General features: G+C 55.2%; 3 protein-coding genes and 1 pseudogene across 20 annotated transcripts in view; 2 read left to right on the top strand and 2 right to left on the bottom strand.

Moving 5' to 3' along the window:
• Slc6a9 (solute carrier family 6 member 9) overlaps positions 1-6,006 on the top strand; it is a 33,262-nt gene extending 27,256 nt beyond the window's left edge. For 4 of the 6 annotated variants that reach the window (XM_023707828.1, XM_023707827.1, XM_023707829.1 and 1 more), the window contains 9 exons: positions 1,914-2,046; positions 2,227-2,361; positions 2,439-2,542; positions 2,871-3,108; positions 3,187-3,321; positions 3,427-3,526; positions 3,617-3,717; positions 4,221-4,391; positions 4,487-5,744. In XM_023707828.1, the coding sequence (XP_023563596.1) occupies positions 1,914-2,046; positions 2,227-2,361; positions 2,439-2,542; positions 2,871-3,108; positions 3,187-3,321; positions 3,427-3,526; positions 3,617-3,717; positions 4,221-4,391; positions 4,487-4,681 (1,312 nt within the window). In that variant the 3' untranslated portion in view covers positions 4,682-5,744. Of the gene's footprint in view, positions 1-1,913; positions 2,047-2,226; positions 2,362-2,438; positions 2,543-2,870; positions 3,109-3,186; positions 3,322-3,426; positions 3,527-3,616; positions 3,718-4,220; positions 4,392-4,486 lie in introns of all 6 variants that reach the window. The other 2 variants (XM_023707826.1, XM_004647632.2) reach the window with 1 other exon arrangement.
• Positions 6,007-6,024: 18 nt separating this feature from the next.
• Ccdc24 (coiled-coil domain containing 24) lies at positions 6,025-9,803 on the bottom strand. 10 transcript variants are annotated; one of them, XM_023707840.1, is made up of 9 exons: positions 9,733-9,803; positions 9,267-9,478; positions 8,964-9,139; positions 8,721-8,834; positions 7,791-7,916; positions 7,059-7,113; positions 6,548-6,617; positions 6,365-6,443; positions 6,025-6,282 (listed from the first exon to the last, which is right to left on the bottom strand). In XM_023707840.1, the coding sequence occupies exons 3-9, from the start codon at positions 9,131-9,133 to the stop codon at positions 6,048-6,050; spliced, it is 849 nt and encodes a 282-aa protein (XP_023563608.1). In that variant the 5' UTR covers positions 9,134-9,139; positions 9,267-9,478; positions 9,733-9,803; the 3' UTR covers positions 6,025-6,047. The 10 variants fall into 10 exon arrangements, with proteins under 10 accessions (XP_023563608.1, XP_023563599.1, XP_023563600.1 ...); XM_023707831.1 differs by lacking the exon at positions 9,733-9,803 and adding an exon at positions 9,565-9,652; XM_023707832.1 differs by lacking the exon at positions 9,733-9,803 and adding an exon at positions 9,565-9,652 and having other exon boundaries at positions 7,791-7,865.
• Positions 9,804-10,065: 262 nt separating this feature from the next.
• Positions 10,066-19,881, bottom strand: B4galt2 (beta-1,4-galactosyltransferase 2). 4 transcript variants are annotated; one of them, XM_023707844.1, is made up of 8 exons: positions 19,698-19,881; positions 18,607-18,804; positions 17,762-18,117; positions 17,321-17,556; positions 14,086-14,276; positions 13,750-13,872; positions 13,534-13,638; positions 10,068-10,934 (listed from the first exon to the last, which is right to left on the bottom strand). In XM_023707844.1, exons 3-8 carry the CDS (start codon positions 18,063-18,065, stop codon positions 10,784-10,786), a joined length of 1,110 nt encoding a protein of 369 aa, XP_023563612.1. In that variant the 5' UTR covers positions 18,066-18,117; positions 18,607-18,804; positions 19,698-19,881; the 3' UTR covers positions 10,068-10,783. The 4 variants fall into 4 exon arrangements, with proteins under 4 accessions (XP_004647685.1, XP_023563612.1, XP_023563610.1 ...); XM_004647628.2 differs by lacking the exon at positions 18,607-18,804 and having other exon boundaries at positions 10,066-10,934; XM_023707842.1 differs by lacking the exons at positions 18,607-18,804; positions 19,698-19,881 and adding an exon at positions 19,589-19,689.
• LOC101583891 overlaps positions 18,862-19,887 on the top strand; it is a 2,357-nt pseudogene continuing 1,331 nt past the window's right edge.

Here is a 19,887-nt window from a genome sequence, read left to right as displayed (position 1 = left end):
GGGGCCAGCTCAGCCCACCAGGGGGCGGGGCTGGCTGGCATGTGGTGCTGGGGGATTGAACCGCAGTCCCTGGGCTTTGCAAAGCTTGTTCTAAGTAGGTGCTTTAGACCACTGAGCCATCTCACCAGCCCCAAAACCTATATTTAATTTACATTTATTTGAAGTTGTTCTCAGACTGGTGACTCCACTCCCATTTTACAGAGGAGGAGACTGAGGCTCAAGTTTCTTCCTGGCTCCTCACTGGCAGTCTGGATGACTGTAGCTACCAGGCTGGCCATCAGCCAGCATCCCCCTTTCTCCTCCCAGTCTCTCACCACATTGCCCATTCTTTCATGACCAAGGACTTACTGAGCACCTTTGGGGCCAGGCACTGGGACCACAGCAGTGAACAAACTGGACAAACTACTGCCCCATAGGAAACACATGACCAAAACCAAACAGTAAGGTGTACATATGACAGAAGGACAATGTGCCGTGGAGGAAGACACAGCAGAGAGGACATGTGAGGTGCTGGGCTGGGGCGGCTGCTCTCAGAAGCATGGTGGTCAGACAGGCCCCCTGGGGGGCGGAGGCTACTTTGAGTGAAGACCTGAAGGTTAGGAGCAGAGCCTAGCTAAAGTATAGGGCCCAGTAAAAACTGAAACTATGAGACACCTGCTCAAATGTGTTAGGAACACCAAGATGGAATGGTGGAGCATTAAACCAAGCACCAGGCCTTCTAAGCCCAAGGCCCTGTGTGACTGCACGGGTCACACACCCACATGTGCCTTGGGTATCTTAGGAAGAGCACTGCAGGCAGGCGCCAGCATAAGCAGAGGCCCTGAGGTGTGCAGGGGATGCACCTGGCTTTTTAAGGAACAGGGGGCCAGTGCAGCAGGCGGTGAGCAGGAGAGCGCAGCAGGAGAGGCGATCCGAGACTGCAGGGTAGGCCAGTGCATCCTGTAGGGCCTGCAGCCCCCGTAAAGCCTATGTCTTCACTACAGTGGGAGGCGGGCGACCCTGCAAGCCTGGGAGCCAAGGATAAGCTATCAGAGTAGCTCAGAAAACTCTCCAGAGCTTCCCACTGCTCTCAGGACAAATCCAAATTTTCAGCCTTGACTTCATACCACCTCATGATCTGGTCCCTTCCCTTCCCTTGCCTTTCTCTCTTCTCATCCTGTTCCCTCAAGCCTTACTGAGCTTCCCAGCATGCCCAGGCTGGGATGCTAGCTCCGGATCCCCCACCTTGGCATACACTGAGCCCTTCCTTAGCACATCCTTCCATCCTCTCCGATCACCTCCCATCCGCCTCCTGTTCCCTCTCTCTGGATCCCCCACCCTGGTATACACTGTTCTCTTCCTTGGCACACATCTTCCAGTCCATCCTCTCTGATCGCCTCCCGTCCCCTCTCTTCTTACACTGTAGCTCCACCTGCCTCTTCTGAAAACCCTCTGCCCAACTTCTTCCCCCTGGGAGAGATGTTGCTCAGATGTACACTGCACCTTGCCCTCATCCACTGCCAGAGCAGTCCCATCTGCTTTCCTCCACCTTCCCTGAATGCTGGGAAGATGCCTTGTGCAGGTCTGGGTGCCCAGCACCTACCAGGGCCTGGCATATAGATGTCCAGTTGGTCGAGAGAGCACAGCTGGTGGACCAGGGGCTGCTGTTAACAGTGCTATCTCCCTTTTCCCAGAGATGGAGCCAACTAGTGTGGGTGGAACGCTTGCAGGTAGCTTCCCACTTCTGAGGGGCTAAGCGGGCCCATGAGGGGCTGGAGATCTCTATGTTCTGGGAAGAAAGACTGGTCTGGGCCTGGGGGTAGCATCTGGGCCAGGTGGGACCCCTGAAGTGGTTCCCATCTCCCAGGAGCTACTTCTGGGCTTGATTTCCAGACAGCAGGGTCTGGCCCTCTATGACAATACCCCTTCCTCAGGCTTTATGTGCTGAAGCTATCTGACGACATCGGGAACTTCGGGGAAGTGCGGCTTCCCCTCCTCGGCTGTCTTGGTGTCTCCTGGGTGGTCGTCTTCCTCTGCCTCATCCGAGGGGTCAAGTCTTCAGGGAAAGCAAGTACCCCTGCCCAGGCAGGGTCTGTCCCCACCCGGAAACCCTACTGCCCCAACTGGCTCATGGAGCTGTTGAGAGCCATAAAACACTGAGGGGTGAAAGGATCAGCGGGCTGGGGGTGGGGAGCTGCTGCTGGGATGGCGAGAGCCACAGGTGTCCATGGAGCCATCCTGCCGCAGGTGGTGTACTTCACAGCCACATTCCCCTATGTGGTGCTGACCATCTTGTTCGTCCGTGGAGTGACCCTGGAAGGAGCCTTCACAGGCATCATGTACTACCTGACTCCACAGTGGGACAAGATCCTGGAGGCCAAGGTGGGATGTGGAGAGAGCACTGGGGCCCTGGCAGAGCTGCCTCTACCTCAGTGCCTCACTGGCCAACCTCCCTGCAGGTGTGGGGAGATGCCGCCTCCCAGATCTTCTACTCGCTGGGCTGCGCCTGGGGCGGCCTCATCACCATGGCCTCCTACAACAAGTTCCACAACAACTGTTATCGGTGAGAAGGCCCAGTTGGCCCCATACCTGCCCACACCCTGCCTTCTGCACAGCCCAAGCCTGACTCCCCATATCCACCAGGCTCTGTGGCAGGGGGCCCTCCACTTCCACTCCTAAGAATGTGAAGAGCTCTGGCACAGAGATTGGAGAAATGGAGATGGGTGTCCCTGAGTCTGTGAAGACTTGAGAGCCTCTGACTCACTTGAGAAGGATGTGGAGACAGATACCTTTGTTTCTAGAAATTTCCTCATCTCCATGTCATTTTCTTGGCCCACACTAGGGAGAAGGGAGGCAGCTACATCTCCTAAGCATTGTTTTCCTCCCTTCAGGGACAGTGTCATCATCAGCATTACCAACTGTGCCACCAGTGTCTATGCTGGCTTCGTTATCTTCTCCATCCTTGGCTTCATGGCTAAGCATCTGGGGGTGGACGTGTCCCGGGTGGCCGACCACGGCCCTGGCCTGGCCTTTGTGGCCTACCCAGAGGCCCTCACACTGCTGCCCATCTCCCCACTGTGGTCCCTGCTCTTCTTCTTCATGCTCATCTTGCTGGGGCTGGGCACTCAGGTAGGAGGTGCTTTGGGGGGCTTTGGGGAGGCAGGACAGGTGGAGGTCAGCCCTTGCTCTGATGGCTGGGCCTTGCAGTTCTGCCTCCTAGAGACACTAGTCACAGCCATTGTGGATGAGGTGGGGAATGAGTGGATCCTGCAGAAAAAGACCTATGTGACCTTGGCCGTGGCTGTGGCTGGCTTCCTGCTGGGCATCCCCCTGACCAGCCAGGTGAGAAGCCAGTGGGAGGAAGGTGTGGCTGCAGCTGCAGGGTCCACGGGGAAGAGTGGGGAGCTGGGCCCTGCACACATGGCTCAGCTGCCCACTGGCCCACAGGCAGGCATCTACTGGCTGCTGTTGATGGACAATTATGCAGCCAGCTTCTCCTTGGTCGTGATCTCCTGCATCATGTGTGTGTCCATCATGTACATCTACGGTAGGTGTCCAAGCTCCCATGGCCTTGCGGGTCCCAGCCCCTGGCTGGCCCACTCTATCCTGCTGGGCCTGATGACACCATTCTCTCCAGGGCACCGGAACTACTTCCAGGACATTCAGATGATGCTGGGGTTCCCCCCGCCCCTCTTCTTCCAGATTTGCTGGCGTTTTGTCTCTCCCGCCATCATCTTTGTAAGTTTTCCCAAGGCCCTTCCTCCCTGACAGCCCCCAGCTTTTTTCTCTTGGAAACAGTAGAGGGGGAGTAGGAGCCCCCTTCTACCTGGCCAGAAAGGCACAGGGTAATTCCCCAGGAGAGGGAAGGAGGTGGTTGTGTGACAGCTACTGAGGCAGGGTAAGAGGCCAGCAGTCATGTTGCGGAGGTCTACAGCCCAGGATCTGGCAGCAGGGTATTCAAATTGAGTCTGGAAACGACTGACTTTCAGAGGTGGCCACATCCAGGTTGTTCTCTGGCCGGGTCAAGACTGTGGCAGATATACCTCTGCCTTCCCATGGTGCCTGCCCACCATGCCTTGGGCCACTAGTTCCACTGCTGCTTCTACTACCCAGGTGTCCTCATTTGCCAATGCCCTGCCTAAAATGCCTCTTGGGAACCTGGAGAAGAATGGGGGCCAGTAGGGGCACAGATGGGAGGGGCCCTGAGCTGGCCTCACCCCACTGCCTGCCCACCCCTGCAGTTCATTCTCATCTTCACGGTGATCCAGTACCGACCAATCACCTACAACCACTATGAGTACCCAGGCTGGGCCGTGGCTGTCGGCTTCCTCATGGCCTTGTCCTCAGTCATCTGCATCCCACTCTACGCCCTGTTTCAGCTCTGCCGCACAGATGGGGACACCCTCCTACAGGTGAGGGCCAGGAGCCGCCCAGGTAACTAGGCAAAATGAAGGGTGTGCAGACTTCAGAGCCCCCTTCTGATTCACCATGCCTACCTCTCATGCAGCGTTTGAAAAATGCCACAAAGCCAAGCAGAGACTGGGGCCCTGCCCTCCTGGAGCACCAGACTGGGCGCTATGCCCCCACCATAGCCCCTTCTCCTGAAGACGGCTTTGAAGTCCAGCCACTGCACCCAGACAAGGCCCAGATCCCCATGGTCGGCAGTAATGGCTCCAGCCACCTCCAAGACTCCCGGATATGAGCACAGTTGCCCAGGGAGTGGCCTTCCACCCTGTGCTCCCACCAGAGAATGGGGAGGCAGTGGATGGGGTGGCTACCTGCCCTCTGTCACACCCCAGCCAGGACAGCTGCTGTCACCCTGGCTACCACTGCTAGTGCAGTCATTTGTGCTCGTGTCCCCAGTGTTTACATGTCCTTTGGATGCCAAGACAGCAGCTGGGCGAAGAGGCAGTGGGAGGACTGTAGGGGGCCAAAGCACTTTGGAGGGGTCTTGGGCTGGATCCTGAGAGGTCGTCAGGCTTTCCTTGGCCTCTGATATCCTCGCACTCTGCCCTGAGTTGAGGTTCTGGGTTGGCCCCCGCCTGTTCTCTCCATGGACCTCCGGCCTTGTGACCAGTGTTCCTGACCCCAGAATAGACCCCAGCCTCTGCCCAGGAAAATCTGGATCCTACTCCCTGAGGCTGGGCGAGGGGCTGGGGATGAGGCCAGTGTTACCTGCCAGGCTGTCCCACCAAGCCCTGTTTATCTGTGTTATTATTTTTGTAAAAACTGTATTATCTGTGGTTGCCAGCCTGCCCCAGCTTCGGGTCCAGTCTGTCTTCCAGACCTGCCTGCACCTCACGTGGCTGCTCCAAGGTCTCTGCCCCTCATTCCAACCCTGGCTATCAGGCCCAGCCAGCAGAGGCTGTGAAGTCAGCAGCCAGCCCAAAGCACTTGTTTCTGGAGGGCAGAGGTAGAGGATGCTCAGTGGGGGGGCTGAGCCCATAGCCCTGAGGAAGGGGACCCTGCACGGCACCCCTTGCCCTCCCTCCACCAGGCTAAAGGCCTTGTGTTCCCACACGTGCTGCCCCTGTTCTTGTGCCAAAAGGCCCTAGGCCTTGTGACCCAGTTCCTCTCCAGAGCCAGAGCTCCATCTCCCAAGTCCTGCAGTGTCTGTTTGTCCATTCTCTGTGCCCTGCGTGCAGTGACAGCACTGGCTAAGCTGCCTCTAATCCTCTGTAGCAATAACGGTGCACCACCCTCCCTGTCCATCCATGCACCACTAGGATTTTAAAGTCCATAGATTTTAATGAAATTTCTATTCCTGTCTGAGCTGCTACTGTGCTTTGTCTGGGTCCCCTGGGGGACAAAAGTCAAGGCTGGGATGGGACCTCTATTGGCCAAGCCTTTGTGATGGCCCAGGAGGAAAAAGGCTGAAGGCTTTGACAGATATCTGGCCATTCAGCCCTAGACATTCGGGACCAGCAAGGGGGTGGGGCAAGGGCCAGACATCCAAACAGCCTTTAGGTTCTAGCGAGAGCTCATACAGAGCAGGGCCATGGCAGCTGAGGTGGCAGCAGCAGATGGGTCGAGTTCAGCAGAAGCAGAAGCAGAAGCAGAAGCCTATATCAGGTCAAGGCTCGGTGTGTAGCAGTGGACACTGACATGGAAGCCAGACCTTCCCTGGGGCTGTACCGAAGCTGCCTTCTCCAGCGGGTAGTGGCCTGGCCTCTAGGCTGAGGGCACTTCTCCAAAGGAGGTGTAGGCAGGTAGCCTTGAGGAGGCCTGGCCCAAGTTCCAGTGGCTCCTTGGAGACACTGAAAGGCTCTAAGGCCCTGAAAGGAGGACCCCAAGGGCTGTTGCCTGGATGGGAAGAAGTAATTGTGAGGGGGCTGTCCCTGACCCTTCAGCTTACAACCACCACTGGCTACTTGCTTCGCTCTACCTCTGTTTGCTGGAGACACAGGAAGGCCCCAAAGGGCCCTGCAGCTCCTGTTCCATGGCCTTCTTCTGTTCCTTTAGCTCTGAGGGAGGACACAGCTGAGACAGTGCCTGGCTCTCCCACCATGTGCCCACTGAGAAGTGGGGACAGGAACCAGGTTCTCCAGGGCCTGCTCAGGGTCCTCACCTGCCAGGGTGGGCTCAAGAGCTGTCTTGAAAGACTGGCCAGCCTGAGTATGCTCCACTTCCAGGCAGTGCTGCAGGGAGAGGTGGGTCAGTGGCCCAGCCTGAAGGCAGAGACCAAGATCCCTAGGGCAGGGCCCAGGAACAAGTCTAAGCCCCAGCCTCTCAGCCCAGCTACCATGAAGGCAACCCCCAGGGAGAGCCCCAGTCTGTATGAACACCAAGACTGGTGATGCTGTTGGTCTTGTACCTGGATTCAGGTAAGGGAAGGAAGTAAAGGACCTGTGGCAGTACAACAATTTAATCTAAAACTGCTGAGCTTGGGTTTTTAGGACTTCACACACACACATACACAACACACACACACGCTACTAAAACATGAGCACATGAGAAGGGAACACAGGATTTGCACAATCTTGACATGCACATATGTATTCCGATACTTTCATGCACAGTCTCAGAGCCCAAAATAAAGAGGCCCAGAAGCTCTGGAGAAGGCCCAGGGCTGCACTTACCTGCAGAGTGGAGATCTTTCTCTCCATGGTGCGACATTCCTCTTCAAGGAGGCCCCTGGGGTACAAGGAAGCTCAGAATCAGAGCTACAGGCACCAGTCAGAACCCACTGCTGGGCCTCAACCTGCAGCCTCATCAGGCTACCTCCAACCACTCCTTGCTCAGCCGGCCTTGGCCTCTGTTGCCCGGCTGCTGCTCATTTCTTTCTGGGCAGAATATGTCCTCTTGCCCACCTGACAGCACCACCCCAGCTGGCACCATCCTGTCTTCTGTACTACTGCAGGGTGCCAGTGACTCCTACTCTTGACACAACCCTTCCCCAGCTTCCTGTGGCTCCCCCCAGTATCAGATTAAAAATCCTATGTCCGAAGTTGGGCACAGTACCACAGGCCTGCAGTCCTAGAACTCTGGGAAGCTGAATTTGATTTTAAGTTCTAACTCTATCTCAAAATAAAACATAAAAACAGCTGGGGATGTAACTCTGCACAAAGGTTCCAGGTTCAATCCCCAGAAAAGTAAAGAAAAACAAAACCAAAAACCCTTGCCCCCCCAACTCTCCACACCCACCCCTACCCCCTACCTCCATCTTATTTGGCTGTCATGGCAGAAGCCCCTAGTGTTGCAGCAACCTGCCTTCCACACGCAGCCTCTCAGCTAGTACCAGCACCTCAGCATCCAGCCCTTTTCCATCCTGTCCCTCCACTGACACACACTCAGAAGTCCCCAGGCCTCACCTCAGGTGTCCAGCAACTTGGTCAATGCAGGACATGCTCAGCTGGTCCTTGATGACACAGAGGTCCCTGTGACTGCTGCTGGCAGATGAAATCAACATCATTCTCTCTGTGTTGCTCATCCCAGGCCTTCAGGACACAGATGTCACTTGGTGATAATTCTGGGTCTTTTCCCACAGGCAACAAAATACAATGTCAACAGTGGGAGTTCTGGCTTGTGAATGGGCCTTGCTGCCCTTTCCTGAGGGTGACCTTGAGCACACTGCTTTTTCTTTCTGAGCTTCATTTTTTCCCATCTACAAAGTGGGGGTCACCACCTTTATTGAACTGTATGAAGACTAGAAGATGCTGCTACCCATGTCTTATGAACATGCCCTTGTTATGTTTATCTCACTCAGCCTCAGCTGCAAACACTATCTGCTGCTCTCTGCCCTCAGCTCTCCTGCCTCTCCTGCCCCATCCTCACTTCTGCTCTCCAGGCCTGAGGAACAACTGCCCACTGGAGGTGGCCTCTGTCCTTCCTCTTCCCAGGAAGCTCGTCTCTCCTTCATCTGACTGAAAAGTTTCTACCTTATACTTCAAGACCCAAGTTAAACCACTCTTTCCAGTAAGACTGGCTGCCTCTAAGCTGGGTATTCTGTGTCCTTGGGAGATTTTGCAGCTTTCATGTTAAGATCCCTATCACAAGTGTCTTAGGCCAAGTATGTTGGCCACACCTGTAATTCCAGCATTCTGGGAGGCTGAGGCAGGAGGATTACTGCAAGTTTGAGGCCAGCCTGGGTTGCATTGTGAGTTCAAGGCCAACCTGAGCTACACAGGAAGATCATGACTCAAAAACACAAAAACAACTACCTTCCCCCCATGCAGACAGATGGAACCCACCAGTTGGCTAGGGTGAAGCAGACAGAGCTCTCCTCTCTACCACCACTTCACCTGGGTTCACTAGCTCTCCGCTGGATCGTCTGCTCAGGCAAGTCCTGCCTGGACTCCTCCAAAGCAAAATGAAGGACCCGGGGGCTGTACCGGGCCCATGCCTGGGCCTGGTCCCTGCAAAATGGGCACAAGAAAGACACAGGGGTTCCTATCAGGAAACCTCAGGACTCTGGCTCCTCTAGAGGGACAGGACTTGCCCATCTGATGTCCAGGGAGAGGGCCATGCTGAAGTGAGGTTCCCACCTTCCCTCGCGGATAGCCTTTTGGCGGAGACCTTGGAGTAGCTGTCGGAGCTCCTGGCGCACAAGGTCTCTCAAGTGGGGTGGTGGTGCCAGGAAGGAGGAGGGAGCAGAGAGAGTGTGGGAGCTGGGGACTGGGGCGGACCGGGCCTCTCGGAGCAGTGCCTGTAGCATCGCCACCTGCAAGGCAGAGCTAGGGCACCTTGCGCCTGAGCAGGGAGCTGGAATAGGGCGGGATCAAACAGGAGAGGACAGGGAAGGCAGAAAGACCTAAGTTCCCGAGAGGGAACACAGCAGGGCCATGGACCTGGGGGCTCCCGCGGGTCGTGGGGCAGGCCTGGGCTGCCCTCCCCGTTCCCACCTCCGCCCGCAGCTCCAGGCTCAGGTCCACCACCGCCTCCCCCAGAATCCTTTTCACTTCAGGCCGTTCTAGGGGCGGAACTTGTGCCTCCACCAACTCCCACAGCGACGGGGCGTCCCGGGGCTCCGGCCCAGCGCGCCGCCATCCCCGGCTGAGGCCTACAGAACAGTGGATCAGGGCGCAGGTCGGCCACGTCGTCGCCCCACGGACCTGCCCGGCTCCGCGGATCCCACAGCTCTATTACTCGGATCGGCCTCCGGCGCCTTCTCTCCCCACCCGTTTCTCTCCCGCCCTGCAGACGCTCGGGGGCCGCCGCTCCAGGACATAGCCCGGGACAGCCCGGCAGCCGAACCGGCCCCGCCCGCCTCCTCCGCAGCCGTTACCCGGGAGACCGCGCCCCCGCCTCGCCTACCTCGCGTGGGACGCTCCCTGACTGCCCAGCCCAGGACCGCGGTGTCTGGGAGTTGGCGCCCCCGACCCAGCAGCTGCTCTCCACAAGCACCTGGGTTCACCTCTGCACAGCTTTCTGCCTCGAGGCAGGTCAAGGACTAAGAAACCTGATCTCACTGGGTTTATTACTTCATTGTCTCTACTGCCCCCCCAGGGGGCAGCAAAGTACAGTTAACTTTTCCTCCAGGGCACCCCAGCGCCTGGAGAAACCTGGATGGCCCGTCAGGTTCCCTCATTCATCTTGAAGTAGGTTCGGGCACCCCACCCTCACTCCGAGACGCACAAAGGAAGCTGCTCCATTCACGTTTTTTACTAAAGCACCCACACGAGTTTCTGTGCAATGTACAAACACGAGCCGGCCCTGGGGCTCCTGCCTCCTTTTTGAGGCAGGGAGGTGGGACTCAGACTGATCCAAGCCCCTCACCCCTGCCCCATGCAAAGGCCAACCCCAAGATCCTGGGCAGCAACAGCACCCGCTCTGCTCCCCTTCTGGGGCTGCTCCTCAGCAGGGGTCGCACCAAAGTGTGCCCCCTACAATGCGGAATGAAAAAGGTTTCCCCTCCCCTGGGAGCATGGGGGATTCCCAGGTCTGAGAATTCCCCCTGGAAGAGACATTGCCCCCTAGTCATACCTCCCACCCTTCCAGGCCCTAGGGGACTCAAGGGGGGAAACTGAGGCACAGAGAGGTGGAGTGACCTAGTCCAAGCCACTCGGTGAGGCAGTGCAGGGGCTGGCCCGACCCTTACAGCGAGGGGGCTGGGCTGGGGGAATTAGGGCAGGAAGAAGGGCTGACCCCAGAGAGGGCCACACTTGAGGGGCTTGCCCAGGCCACAAGCTCCTCAAAAGTGGGTTCTGAAACTTCTAGGTGCAGCTGGCAGGTCTATTATTGAAGACCCTCAGAAAACAGCCCACAGTCTCAGTTTGGGGTCCCCCCACCAGAGCAGAGCCAGCCACGCTGTCAGTCAGTCCTCTGGTGGGCAATCCTTGGCACCAAGCACCTTAGTTGGTCAGTGTTAGCCCCGGGGGGGCCACGATGGGGGCCGCCCAATGTCCACTGTGATGTTGGTAAAGAGTGGTTGCCGAGACACCTCCAGGACCTGGTATCGCACTGACCCAATGCCATCCCGCTTCATGGTCAGCTTCGTGTTTTGAATCTTGGTAAACCTGGGGAGGATGGAAATGGGTCCACATATGAGCAAACAGCCAAACTCACTATGGCATCTGTGGGGCCAAGGATCGAGCCCTCCTGCTTCTTCCCGGGGTGACTCAGAGGAGCCCTTTACTCTAGGACCTGCCCCCAAGTTGCTGACCTCTTCCTTTAGAAAAAGAGGTTTATTTAAACAAAAACAAAAACAAAACAAAACCTTTAAAAAGGCACTAGGGTAGACAGAACTCCATTAAATTTCTTTACCTAGGTCTTTCTTGATGTCTGGCCATTTCCACATCCAAGCAGATCTCACTACTGAGAGACCACCCCACTAAGCTATTTGTGCAGCAGGACCAGGGCTTCTGACGCAAGTCGCAGGAGCTCCACTTCCACCTTCACCCCAACTGCCAGAGCCTCCCAGTGCTTCCGGGCTCAGCTCAGACCCCTCTTGGCACTGCACTCCCACTCAGCCTTCTTCCCCAGGACCCGGCTCTTCTATGCTGACCAGTTTTTGTTTTGTTTGTGGTGCTGGGAAGTAAACCCCCAGCCTTTGCAGTGAGCTGTAACTCTATCCTCCCTTTAATGGCTTTTAAACTTTATTTATTTATGATACGGGCCTAATTCAGGCTGACCTCATACTCAAAGCAATCCTCTTGCCTCAGCCTCCTAGAGGGCTGGGATTACACAGTGTGCTGCCAAACATGGCTTGGTCGTAGTTATGTTCATCTAAACTCATTCTTTATCTCAGCGCCCAGGACTCACAAGAGTACCACACTTGTGCCAATCTCCAATCCTGGATCTGTACTGCAATCCACCCGTTTCCTATATCCTGGGTTCACAGCAGAAATCCCTGCTGTCTAAACCAGGGACACAGCAGCCCTACACATCCTTGCCCCTGTCTCTCAGTCCCTTCAGGCCTGGGCTGCATCTTCTCTGGCTCCACCCAACTGTTAGGGTGGAGCCAGAGAAGATGCAGCCTCCTGATTTTTCTCTCTTTATTATTATTATTATTATTATTATTATTATTATTATTATTATTTTTGTATTTTAGTACAGGGTCTACAGGGTCTCATTATGTAAATTGGACTCGTAGTGATCTGCCTGTGTTCAGCCTCCCAAGAGCTGGGATTACAGGCATTGCCACCTCAGTGCACCCCATTGGCAGGGCCATTACAGCATCCTGGGGAGCAAACCCCTGCCGCTGCACTCTGCCTAAGCAGGTGCTCTAGTCTGCTGAGCTATCAGGCCGCCCCTAAAGATTAGCTCAGGCTTTGTTGAGGGTAGATCCGGTGCAGCTTGTGAAGCCTAGGATTGAACCTCAGTCCCCTGCACCTGACTGAGTTGGCCAAGCAGGCACTTTAAAACAACTGGGCTAACTGGGAAGCACCCTGATCTCTTTAAGAGTGGGCCTTCCAAACACAAACCTGGTCCTGCTGTTCACTGCTCAAAGCCACTCTGTGGTTCCAAGTCCCTCTGGTCAAAGATTAAAATCCCAGTCTTGTGCTCAAGACCCTCAACCCCAGCACTAATTGCCTCCTGCTGCCACCCCCAGCCTCTACTGTCTTAAAACCAGAAGTTTAAACTGAGCATGGTGGAACACAACTATAATCCAGTACATGGGGGCTGAGTGATTTTGAGGCCAGCTTGTAGTCATGAGACCCCTCTTACAAAAAAACAAAAGATGGGCCAGGGATATAGCTCAGTGGCATAAATGCTTCCCTGGCAAACACAATGTCCTGAGTTCAATCCCTGGTCCAAAAAAAAAGAAGGTGAGTGCGGTGGTATGTGCCTATAATCCCAGCACTCTGGGAGGCTGACACAAGAGGATCACAAGTTTGGGCTTAATCAGAGCAAGTAAGTAAGACTGACTCAAAAGAAAGGTCTGGTGTAGCTCAGCATAAAGGCCCTCAGTTGAATCCCCAGTACTGGAAAAAAAGAAAGTCTCAGAACAAGCCACACATATTCACATTCTAGACTCTTAAAAATCCATTTTCTTCCCCTTTAGCCTTGGTGAATACAGCACTGTGCCCAAGCAAGGTGTGAGACAAGTATTTGTTCTTTTTAGACTCCACTCTGCCCTCACCTCCTCCAGGAAGCCTCCCACCCTCACTTGTGCCAGGGCCCAAGTGAGGTCTTCAAAGGCACCAGTGGGAACGTATACTTCTTTTTGTTTGTTTTTGTTGGTACTAGAGATTAAACCTAGGGCCTTGTGCATGCTAGGCAAGTGTTTTACTCACTGAGCTATCTTCTCAGTCTTTTGTTTTTGAGACAGGGTCTCACTGTGCAGTTTGGGCTGGCCTTGAACTCACTATGTAGCTCAGGCTGTCCTCAAATTTGTAGGAATCCTCCTGCCTCAGTTTCCCAAGTGCTGAGATTACAAGTATGTGCCACCACACCCAGCTGGGAATGTAACTGATGACCAACTGGGCCGTCACTCTAAATTCTGGTCATCTCTAGGAAACTACAGCCTCTAAGTCGCCTCTCAAGGGTCAAGAATGCTTCAATGCCACTTTGAAAGGGTCAGGGATTGAAGACACTTATGGTTAAGACTCAGGTATACTAAAAGATCGCCTCTAGGGAGTAAGGGATGGGATCAGGGTGCTGGGGGGGGGTCACCTCTGAGGGTTGGGCTCGTTATGCTTGTCCCGGTCGTGCTTGATCATGCGGTAGCGGCCTATTCGGATGTCTGGGCGTGAGATCTTCATCCCAGTCAGGGAAATCCTGAGGATGGGGACAGATGGACTGGAGCAGGCACCAGGAAGGGCAGGGAGCCCCATATGTCTGTGTTTCACCCCTCATCCACCCAACCTTCTCCCAACCCACTCAACTCACCGGTTAAAGATGTCGTCATCCTCGCCACCCCAGCCCCAGTACTCATTGGGGAAGCCATTGATTCTCAGGAACTGGGTCTTACTCAGGCCTGACACACCTCCAAAGTAGCCAGCATAGGGCAGCCTGTGGCATCGGAGGGCAGGTGTCAGTAAGGGATGCAAGAGATCAGAGACAGGGTGTGGGAACAACATGGAATCAGGTGTCCAGAGAGGACCTGGTCTAGCTAGAAGGATGCAGGCCATGGGCCCAGAGCCAGTAGGGCACTGGAGCCAGGAGTGAGGACCCAGGTAAAGGAGGGACATAGAGGTCTGGGTCTAGTTGAGAGGAGCACCTCACCGGAAGCCAAACTTGTCCATGGCAATGGCAAAGTGCCGGGGTTGGTCACCACATCGGTAAAGATTTCGGTCGTCCATTGGGACCAGGTCCACATCACTGAAGATAAAGCAGTCGTAGGCAGCATCTTCCTTCAGTGCTTCCAGGAAGCCCACATTGAGCAGCTTGGCTCGGTTGAAGGTGTCCTCACCATGCTGGAGGTGAGGGGCAGGTCAGCTCTGGGCCGTGGCATCAAACACCTGCCACTTCACCCTTTTGCAGCATGGTCTCCAGAGGCTACTAAGGCCCTCCCTCCCTAGAGTTCCTCTAGCTTCTCTGGTGGAAGCTCAGCTTCTCCCCTAGATCTCACCTTCAGAGGCTTTGCCTAACTCCCTTGCAACTTCCTTTCTGGCCATTTCCTCTGACCCTACAGCCCAACCACTTTGTTCATCAGTAGCTGCTACACCTGCCAGACTCTTTCTCATCTCCAGGCCTTGGGATAAGTAATTCCCCTGGCCTAGAATGCCTGCCTCCGCTTGTCAAACTCATGTCTGGAAAGGCTTTCTTGACCAAACCCCTTGGTCCCAGTACAATTACTCACTCCTTCCTATGGACTTCGTTTATACCCAGGTCCACTTAAACCATGATTTAGAGCTATCATCTCATTCACCCATTCAAACACACCCTGTGGCCTCCTCCTTTGTGCCAGGCATCTCCTTTGTGCCTGCAGGGATTCTAGAGATGAGCAGCCCTGGACTCTACTCCTGCTGAGCATACAGTCACAAAGGCAGACACACAATGAATGCCCCAAATGACTAGTGTCTGCGATGCCGAAGCTGCGGGACTGAGCCTTCCATCCTCGGGCACTTGCCCCTCTGGCCCATTTACATCCAAATCTAATTCTTTTTCTTTTTTTTTTTTTTTTTCTTTTTTGGTGGAACCAGGGATTGAACTCAGACCCTTGCACTTGCCAGGCCCATCTCCCTGGCCCCAATCCACATCTAATTCTTTGGGAGCCTCTAAGACTCTGACAAGCAGAAGGCTACAAGTAATTTCATCCTGACGTGATCCTGGGGCAATAGCCTGTGGGGATCCTGGCTGTACAGATCCACACACCAAAGCCAGGACAGCGGAGGCAGGATTGGACCCGAGGAGTGGTGCCTGCAGCCCTGCCCCATCCAGACTCTGCAGACTAAAGACAGATGCTCCTAAGAGCAGCCTGCAAGCGGCCCCTCCCTACACCAACCAAGCCTGAGCCTGACGTGGGAGCTGCTCCCTTGTGGCTGATCTGCACAGCCCCACTGGCCCTTCCCTTCCTCTCCTGCATCTTCTCTTCCACCAGCCCTTGGAGGGATTGTCCATTTCCTTCTGGCTCATCAGCATTTCTTCTGGCCTCTCTCACCAGCCAGGAGTCCTAGGTTTCTCCCACATGGCTCATAAACATGCTCAATTCTCTCCCTGGAAAGAAAAAAACAGACCTCCCTCCAGCCACCACCCTACCTTTCTCCTTTCCTTCTTGGCAAAGATGTTTTTTAAAAAAAAGAGTTGTCTCCAATCAGTTATTTTGTCAAATTCGATTCCTTCAACCCACTGCAATCTGCTTCCGCCCCCACTGTGCCCCTGAAATGGCTCTCAGAGCCCACCTTGTTACTAAATCCACTGGACGCTTCTAGTCCACATCCCCGCCTCCCCCACAGTGCTAAAGCAGCTGCCACATTTCCTTCCTGACACTGACTGCTGAGCTTCCGGGATACCCACTCTCCTGTCACCCTTTGGCCAGCTTTCCTGGTGTCTGAGGTAGCTTCTCTCCATACTTGCCTTCGAGGCTGACTCTTCCCTACCACACCCTAACTCCAGGGGCATTCTGGAGGCATGGTGCTCCCGGATTCCTCTCTCCACTATAGACCTATGTTCAGAATAGACTGCCTGAAGAATGCTCCTGCACTTACCCCAAGCTCTCCAACAGTTCCACGCAAGACAGGTTCCAGAGTTGCTGCACATGGCTTAGCTCCTGTGTTCCCTATCATACTCAGTACAGCCAATAGCCAAGCCTGCAGACTTTGCATGTCTTGACCTCTCTCATTTCTCTATTTCTGTGTAACATTTCTCCTATATGCCCATGGTGATTGCATATTCACCATCTCTTGCCTGGCCATCACGATCTCTCCCTACTAGGTCACCCTTCCTCTGGGCTCCCCTTCTATCCATTCTCTATTTTTTTTTTTTTTTTTTCTTTTTTGCAGAACTCGGGATTGAACTCAGGCCCTTGTGCTTGCCAGGCAATCACTTATTCTACTGAGCCATCTCCCCCACCCCCATCCATTCTCCATATGCAACCACAACAATCTTTCTAAAAAGCAATTACATACATAATTTCCTCATTAAAACAATGGAACCTTACCACCATCAGGCTGAAATGAACTGCTTAATATGTCTCCCAAGACCTTTCTTGATCTTCAACACTTCCTCCAGCCTAATCTTTCTACCCAGCCCATACTCGGCCAAGTTTCCAAACACACAAAGCCATCTCTCCCACTAAGTCCTGGGTCCTCCAGGTCCCTCTGCCTAGAATGCTTGCCTCCACCTGCTGCTGCCTCCTAGCTCAAGGACTTCACCAGGCCCTTCTGTGCTCCCATGGTTCCCTGCTCCAACTCTAATTATATACCACTCTACCAGAGTCCATAGGGATCCATTTCTGAGTGTAGGCACTCTCTATGGGAAGGGAAAGCCTGTATCAGATCCTTTCTGGACCTACTAGCCAGCCCTAGCTAGCCTCATAGCAGCAATAAGGTATTGCTTTAAGTCCCCTGGCCTAAGCTGTGGTCAGTGTTGCCCACTAAGGGTTCTTCGCTTCAATCCTCTTTCGGTGTGTAACCCTCTCTCTTCTTGGGGCCCTCAACAGAGCCTTCTAGTAGTGTATGTACTCCAGGCCTCTACCACCATGGCACAGGGCCTGCCACGTGCAATCTATAGCGTTTGCTCTCCTGAAGCTATGCACACCTCCAAGTGTTTGTGCCAATGCTCACATCACATATACTCCTTCACCTGCACAGAAACCTTCCTGTGCACACTGAAAAACATACCCCTTGTGCCCCTGGGCATTTACATACCCATACAGCCATGGGCAAACAGATACCCACAGATGTCCTCAACTCCACCTATGTACCAACAGGCACAGGGGCCCCCACACCCTGAACAGGCATAACCACTGTTGCCTGTGGGTTTCATGATGGCTAGTGTCCAGCCAAGGACCACACACCTGGTTGATGACATAGATGCCGTAACGTAGCCGCTGCCGCCTCAAGATGGGGTGCAGATAGTGGAGCCAGTAGCGTAGGTGATGCTCTCGGTGTCTAAAGGGGATGATGACTGCCACTGTCTGGGCTGGAGTGCAGTCAGGCGGTGTATAGCGGCCACCCAGGAGCACGCCTGGGTTCTCCCTCTGTACCCGCTCCAGGGGCATGGGTGATGTGAACTCAATGAGCAGTCGACCCACTGCAGGCAGGATGGTGTCAGGAATCAGAGCCTTTGCCAAAATCCAGGACACCAGCCCTCAGGAAGTGGGCAATGGAACCCCAGGAATAGCCTTCTTTTAACAGACTTGGTCCTTAGCACCTCCGTGGGTCAAGACTTCAATCTCCCAATCATACTGCTCAGACCCTTCTTCCCCCCATAGGCAGGCCCCACTCTACAAGCTCACCAAGACCAGGTGGAGAGTCAGGACAGGGTGGCAGGACAGGAGCCGTGGGGCCAGGCCTGGCACTGGGAACCTCAGGGAGCCCGGAGCTAGGGGCAGTAGCGTTGGGCCGAGAGCAGTTGGTGCTGCTGCTGGCTGCTGGGTGGAGGGCACGTGCCGGGCCACGGGCGCTGAAGCGGCTGAAGAAGGCCAGATGCTGGGCATAGACATCAAAGTAGAGGATAACAGCCACGAGGAAGTGCAGCAGGCAGAGAAGGAGCACAGCCTTGCAGACGCGCTCCAGCGTCCCCCCCAACAGTCTGCTCATCCCGCAGGCGGCCGCCGGCCAGCCCAATGGGCCCGGGCATCCGGCTGCTGGCCTGAACAGGAAGGAAGAAAAAGAAACCCTGTGGGTCAGGGTAGGACAAGCAAGGCTGCCCACCTGCCTTGCCCCAGCTGCTCACACTCACAGGCCCACTTCCTCACGCATACCTGCTTATACCCTTTGGAACTCACAGACTCTCACTGTATCTGCAGACATATTCAGACAAGTTGCGGCAGCTCACAGTGCACCTATCTTCAGGCATGCCCAGTACTAAACCACATATGCAATTACATTCCTTGTCAGGCTTGAGACATACACACTAAAACTCAGGCACATACACTTACTACATAACTGTACACACATGTAGTCCCAGGAACACAGACATGTAAACTCTGATTACAGGGGGTTCAGACCTAAGCACAGAAAAAAATTTACCTACAGACTACATGTGCAACTGTGCCCCACAGAACAGACGTCCCACAGGGCAGGATCCTTAACCCAGGGCTCATGGCTTGGGGACAGCGACCACTTATTGAGTATCTACCATGTGGGAGCACTTTATACTCATGACTTCATTTAGTCCTTCCGGAGCCATGGTGGGAAGTGATTTGATCATTCAGTCCCAGTAGCAAGCAGGCCAGGCCAACTGGGACCAGGCTGGGAAGTGGTCCTCAGCATCCAGAGGGCCCAAATATGGTCAGGATATTTGTGGGATCCCTTCCCACTGAAGCAAAGGGTCAAACTATAGGGTGGGGCAGAAAACACCCCTCTTCTGAGAGTTTAAGGCCAGATCCGGATCATGGCCAATCCAGCTGATTCTGATAGTCAGAACAGGGTCTGTTTGGGCCCTGGAGGGGAACTTCTCCACAAGGTAGGGAATAGGCTTGCCTGGGCTATGTATGGCTCATGCTGTGGTTCAGCCAGGCACAACCACTTCTGCCAGTGCTACAGAAACAAGATGAGTTTTACTCAGACAGCATCACACAGACGACCCTGGTTCCAGCAGTAGCCACCTACACTCACACACAACTACATACAGAATCACAGACACACCCGGGTGACAGTCACAGACACACACACAGGCAACAAACGCTCAACAACAAAACCCTGGCCCAGGACTTACACAACCACACATCCAGGCAGCTCACACCCAGACCCTCGTATAAGCATTCCCACCCCTCCCTCCAGGTCAGGGGTTCCGGGTCAAGTCTACCACCAGGCTAAGGGGTGCGCCTGGGCGGGGCTGGGAGACTGAACACGTGGCACCCCAGGATGGGGGAGTCAGCAGAGACCGAGTGGGTGTGGAGCCTGGGGGGGCGCAAGTAGGGGCGTAAGCGAGGCTGGGGGCAGGGGGCCGATAGCTAGCGGAGAAGTGATCGGACCTCCTCCTCTCTGCCACGAGGCCAAGGCGAGCGAGGACAATGAGCCGGGCTGGCTGCGGGCGGGCAGAGGCGCCCAGAAGGGAGCCGGATGGGGGTGGGGTGAGGTGAAGCCAGGCCGGGGGCTGCCACCCGCGCCTCTCTCACCGGGTCCGGGGTTGGGGTCTGGGATCGAGCTTGGGTTGCCCCTAGCACGGCCCGGTCTGGAAGGTCGGGGCGCTGGGCAGGGAGCCGGCCGCACGCGCCCTCCTCTCACCCGGCGCTCGGGGCTCAGCAGGGGACGCCGCTCCAGCTCGGGCAGGGTTCCCGGCTCCGGCAGCTTCGGACAGCTCTGTTCCCCATGGCCCGGCCCCGCCGCCTCCCGCCTCCGGGTCAGCGGTCCCCACGGCCCCCGGGCCGCCTCCCGCTGGCGCCACCGCCGCGGGCCATGGAGCCGAGCCGCCCCG

Source organism: Octodon degus, unplaced genomic scaffold, assembly GCF_000260255.1.
Source record: "Octodon degus isolate 3935 unplaced genomic scaffold, OctDeg1.0 scaffold00315, whole genome shotgun sequence".
NCBI classification, from domain to species: Eukaryota; Metazoa; Chordata; class Mammalia; order Rodentia; family Octodontidae; genus Octodon; species Octodon degus.
The sequence above is the reverse complement of the archived record's forward strand: the minus strand, read 5'-3'. Positions and strand labels throughout refer to the sequence as shown.